This window comes from Tigriopus californicus, chromosome 11 (genome assembly GCF_007210705.1).
Source record: "Tigriopus californicus strain San Diego chromosome 11, Tcal_SD_v2.1, whole genome shotgun sequence".
Lineage (NCBI taxonomy): Eukaryota > Metazoa > Arthropoda > Copepoda > Harpacticoida > Harpacticidae > Tigriopus > Tigriopus californicus.
Window position 1 is genome coordinate 12,445,826 of NC_081450.1, and position 5,214 is coordinate 12,451,039.

General features: G+C 38.8%; 2 protein-coding genes across 2 annotated transcripts; one reads left to right on the plus strand and one right to left on the minus strand.

Annotated features, from left to right (window-relative positions):
* Positions 1-767: 767 nt before the first annotated feature.
* On the plus strand, positions 768-1,548 carry LOC131891025 (adhesive plaque matrix protein-like). The gene is made up of 2 exons (XM_059240504.1): positions 768-897; positions 1,025-1,548. Exons 1-2 carry the CDS (start codon positions 892-894, stop codon positions 1,445-1,447), a joined length of 429 nt encoding a protein of 142 aa, XP_059096487.1. The 5' UTR covers positions 768-891; the 3' UTR covers positions 1,448-1,548.
* A 1,659-nt stretch (positions 1,549-3,207) lies between these two features.
* Positions 3,208-4,500, minus strand: LOC131891181 (pro-resilin-like). The gene is made up of 2 exons (XM_059240706.1): positions 4,486-4,500; positions 3,208-3,495 (listed from the first exon to the last, which is right to left on the minus strand). The coding sequence occupies exons 1-2, from the start codon at positions 4,498-4,500 to the stop codon at positions 3,208-3,210; spliced, it is 303 nt and encodes a 100-aa protein (XP_059096689.1).
* Positions 4,501-5,214: the final 714 nt, after the last annotated feature.

The following is a 5,214-nucleotide window of genomic DNA, read 5'->3' on the forward strand; positions in this document are numbered from 1 at the left end:
GTAATAAATAGACGAATTATAATCTTTCATTTTAATAGTACTGTGGATTACATTCCCTGTAGCGGTTAGAAAAGCCCGTGAAAAACCAAACCCCCCCCAAAAAAAAAAATCTAAGCCTATACCATATCGTTAAATAGACGAATTATAATCTTTCATTTTAATAGTACTGTGGATTACATTCCCTGTAGCGGTTAGAAAAGCCCGTGAAAAACCAAACCCCCCCCAAAAAAAAACTGATTTTGACCAAAAATGGCAAAATAATTGAACAAATATTTTTTCAGTTTCAAAATTATTTTTCCAAGCTTTGCTCATTATTAATGAAATACAGTATGTTTGCGGATAATATTGCTTATTGCACTCACTTCATTTAAGTCATCACTTAGCATTGAACAGGAACAATATCCTGCTTTTTATGGTTTTCTGGATCTGTACGGAAATTTAAATAACCTCAAATATTTAACAACATTGCTTAAGTAACTCATTTCCTTATTATGAGCAAAGTTTTTGACGTTATTTCTGAAAAATAAAGCAACTTTAACCGTAATGTTCTCACAAGCTATACTTTTCTTGATCTGGTGTGTCATTCGAAATTGAGCCATTTTCAAAATTTTGCCTTAAGCTTTTTGGTTCTTCTCAGGGCTCATGAAGTTGAAAATGATTTTTATTTTGGAAATGAGCCTGTATTGCCAGTTTTGGAGCGGGTTTTTGAACTCCCTTACTTAATTGACATTGCTTAGCTACGTCCAACACGTACACTGTAGACTTCAGGACAACACCGCTGTTACGTATGGCGCAAGCCCTACGCGCAAACGTTGTGGAATATAAAAGAGGACGCAACTTCTATTTCGGCATCAGTTTGATCTGTTCCAGCAATCACAACTCATTCACAACATGAAGGTACGCTCACGTTTCAAAACAATTGAAAACGAGTGCTTTAAAATGCATTTTTGTTTTTCAACTTAACCATAAAACATCCACGACATAGTTTCTGAGATGGCCTCTATAATATTTGATCTACTTCCAGTCCTTCATCGCTATTTCCGCCCTTGCCGCCGTCGCTTTGGCCGACAACGCTCCCTACCGTCCCGCCCCTTACATCCCCGCCCCTTCCTACAAGGAGGAGCCTGCTGTCTACCAGTACCAATACGCTGTGGCTGATGACTATGCTGGAGTTAACTTTGCTCAAAATGAGGCCCGTGATGGTTATGCCACCAATGGCGAATACCGTGTTGCCCTTCCCGATGGCCGCACCCAAATTGTGACCTACAATGTGGCTGATGCTTACTCCGGATATGTTGCTGATGTGCGATATGATGGAGAGCCCAAGTACGAGTCCTACAAGCCCGCCCCTGCTCCTTACAAGCCCGCCCCTTACAAGCCCGCCCCTTACAAGCCCGCTCCTTACAAGCCCGCTCCTTACAAGCCCACTCCTTCTTATTCTGCCTAAGAATCTATCTCTCAGAAGTTTTCTCTTATTTATTGTTGGCAATATTTATGTGAAAATACACCTTGATACATTCTGAAACATCAAGATGCATTGAAAGCTGGTCTGGAACGAACTGCAACCCCAAAACATCCCAAATTGGTAAATTTTGAACGAGCAAAAAGCACGAAAGCTATTCGAGTATAATTAATGCTTGATGTCGAGCTAGTCATGCTCGGCTTTACAGTTTCGATGTGAGAGATGAGTTCTTCGAATCTTGTGTCGAATTCGATTTATACCTGACTTAGTCGAAAGAACTAACCTATAGCACAAACAAGAGTGCAAGAATTGACCCCCAATTCTCCGCAAGGCTAAAACAGATAAATACAAATGTGTTTTGCTCCACCCAATGAGCAACAAGCTCATGAAAAGAAAGTATTTAGTTAAATTTCCCTTGCAGAGTCGCCAAACGACTTGAATAAGCAGTTGAATAACACCTCCTTTCACTTTTTTAAACTAGTGTTTACATTGTTGTAACTCATTTTGTCTTAAATTTACAACTTATAAACAAACTACTTAGATGAAAATCATAGCCTATTTTGTCAAACCCTAGTCTTCACTATGCCTCTGGAAAGATGTTTATTATGCCTAATAGAAATTTGAGAGGATTGTAACAACCAGCTGTCTTCGCAATGCTGAGGCCCGTTTCTGAAGATATTTTCGTGGCTTATCCCCTTGACCGCTTGACCGCTTTGCCTTATGCTTGAGCCAATCTGAGATGAGAATTTCGGTTGATGCAGAATTTGATTGGTTCTTGGAAGGGGTCAACTGGATAATTGGTGAAGCGGATAAGCCACAAAAAGATCAGCTATTGATTGAGCGGGCTGCATGGTAGTACTGGTCGACCAAAACTTCGAGTTTCAAAATCATTCGTAGTAGATAATTTACAAGTTACAGGGTTGTGGGCCTGTTACAATGATAATTCGCAAAGCACTTTATGACTTAAGTGGCAAATTCAAATGCCTTAGAAAATTTCCAAAACGATGCCCCTAATTAATGTTCCTTATTCTACAAAAGGTAAAGCTTTCAGACTGCATATAGCTTTCCAGGCGAAAATATGTGAACGTAGGGTGCCCTCTTCAAATGGATAATAAGCCTTGATTTATTATTGACAACCGCATTGGAATGGTGATCGGTTGTTTGGGTTTAATCGACTCTGTTTTCTCTCCCTCTGTCCCTTTCTAATATATTTTTGATTTTGGCTTAAGTTAAAGTTGTCTTGACATAAAAAATGTCGACAACTGAAATCAGTGGCCCTGAATTGAGAAGGAATGATCCCAGATGGAGCAAAAGTTGTCAGAAACTTCATTGAATTTTAATAAATAAGCTAGAAAATTCTGCGGAAACATTATGATCAGTAGGAAATGATTTTGAATTGGCTGAATATAAAAAACCAAAATATTATATAATGTATTTATATATACATTTATGATAATATATTATACAACAATATAGAATATTTCATTTTTGAGAGCTCAATTTTGATTATTTATTTTGTCTTTTATGGTTTAATAGTTTTAATGACCTGGAGAACATATTTTTCACCAGTGTCACTTGCAAAAAGGGCAAATGTTAAGAAATTGAATTCAAGGTAAGTTTGAGATTGTATTTCTCCATAATTACTATCAAAAATAAATTACAGAAAGGTCCAGAGGAGGCACATCTTAGGCGGAGTAAGAAGGAGCGGGCTTGTAAGGGGCGGGTTTGGGCTTGTAGGACTCGTACTAGGTCTCTCTTTCGTATCGCACATCAGCCACATATCCGGAGTAAGCATCAGCCACATTGTAGGTCACGATTTGGGTGCGACCATCAGGAAGGGCAACACGGTATTCGCCATTGGTGGCATAACCATCACGGGCCTCATTTTGGCCGAAGTTAACTCCGGCATAATCGTCAGCCACGGCGTATTGGTATTGGTAGGCAGCGGGTTGCTCCTTATAGGAAGGGGCGGGCTTGTAGGGAGCATTGTCGGCAAGAACAACAGCGGCCAAGGCCAAGAAAGCAATGAAGGTCTGAAAGGCAATGAAAGTCCTCAAATTGAAAAATATATTCCTAAGGTAGTTTATCATCCTTTTGTTTGTATGGTCTTTACTTAAGAGCTGTCATCCCCTTTTCCACATGTGAACACACTTGCATTTTGTTATCGTTGTATGGTGGTGGTACAGATCAATCTGATGATCGTTGGCAATTCGTTACCTCTTTTTATAGTTGCAGTATTCTGTCCATCCTTTTGCAGCTCAGAAAATGAGCGAGGAGGTACACGTCAAATGCGTTAAAGTATTTCGCCCTCACTGCCTTTCAAAAGAATTGTTGGTTGACCAAAGAGGAATCAGGGTACGTCCAGTTTACATTATTGGATACGTCAATAAAGCCCAAAGTCTTGACACCAATTTTGTTTCACTTCACAAGATTAATTTCTAACGAATTTTGTTTAAAGTTGGTTAGGAACAAACTTGACGGGATTGTGATTGAAATCACACTTACGTATTGTAATTGCTTTTTTTTACATTGGAAATCAAAGACATTTTCAACTCAGCTTATTTGCATTTCAGCAGATGCAATGAAGATAATAGAATTATATTCAGTATTCTTGAGGTCTGTTTTTTATTCTTTGAAGTAGAATTAGGATTTTGACGCAACAACACCAGTTCCTTTAAATTTGACAAGTTAATCAATTCGTTGTTAATGCTATTCAAAGCAATATGATAGGAAAAAATGGTGTCAAAATTGAGCACAATTGCTAAAAAGCGGAGAAATATTTAATTTTTAAAAACACATCATTATTTTGGTTTGGTTTTCCACAGACTTTTGCAACCACTTACACAATAACAATTACTGAATTACGTTTTTTCATCAGTGCCATGAGAAAAAGTAAAGGCAAATGCTAAAGAATTCAATTGAAGTATCCGTCTGTTTGAAATTGTCATATTTGCTGTCAGCTTTGTTTTAATGAACTTCAAGCGATTTCCACTACGCAATCAAATGCCCTCAACTCCTCTTACCTCTCTCCTACCCATTTTTTATACCCCACTCTATCCTCTGGAGGAACACGTTCTCCTGGCCCTGATGGTGTGACATCTCACTTTCTGATCAGATGCTCACTGGTTCTTGCTCCTGTTTTCTCGTACCTGATGGGTTGCATCTTGGATCAGGGCAAGTTTTCTTCTTCACTAAAGCTAGCTCACGTTGTTCCATGCGAAGGTGTTTGAGAAGATCATGACGTTCAAAATTACAGAATTTCTTGAAATCCATGAAGGCCTTCCTCCATATTGCAGGCCTTTGGCAAGGTAGATCATGGCCTTTTATTTAACAGAGTCCATGAAATTGGGATCCAAGGCAAGGTTCTCAATTGGTTAAGAAGGTTCATTGTGGTAGAAAGTAATTCATTGAGGTTGAGAGATCCTGTTGTCGGCATACATGATGTTCAGTCAGGTGTTCTTCAGGCCTCTGTTTCAGGTCCTCTCCTTTATATAATCTTCACTGCTCGACTTCAGAAGCTCATTAGTAAAGTCAGCATTCCTTTTGTTGCTGATTATTCTTCAGCATTGTGGCCTCTGTGTTAAACAAAAATAAGTTAAAAGAATATTGAATGGCTGGGGCTGAGCAGTATTCAAAGGAAGTAAGAACAGTATCTGGTACTTAACGTTTTCAAAAGCATCCATGGGCTTTGTCCCAACCCAGGGTTTAGGCCATTCTAATGACCGCAGAAGCTTAAAGTGCATTTTTTTTTT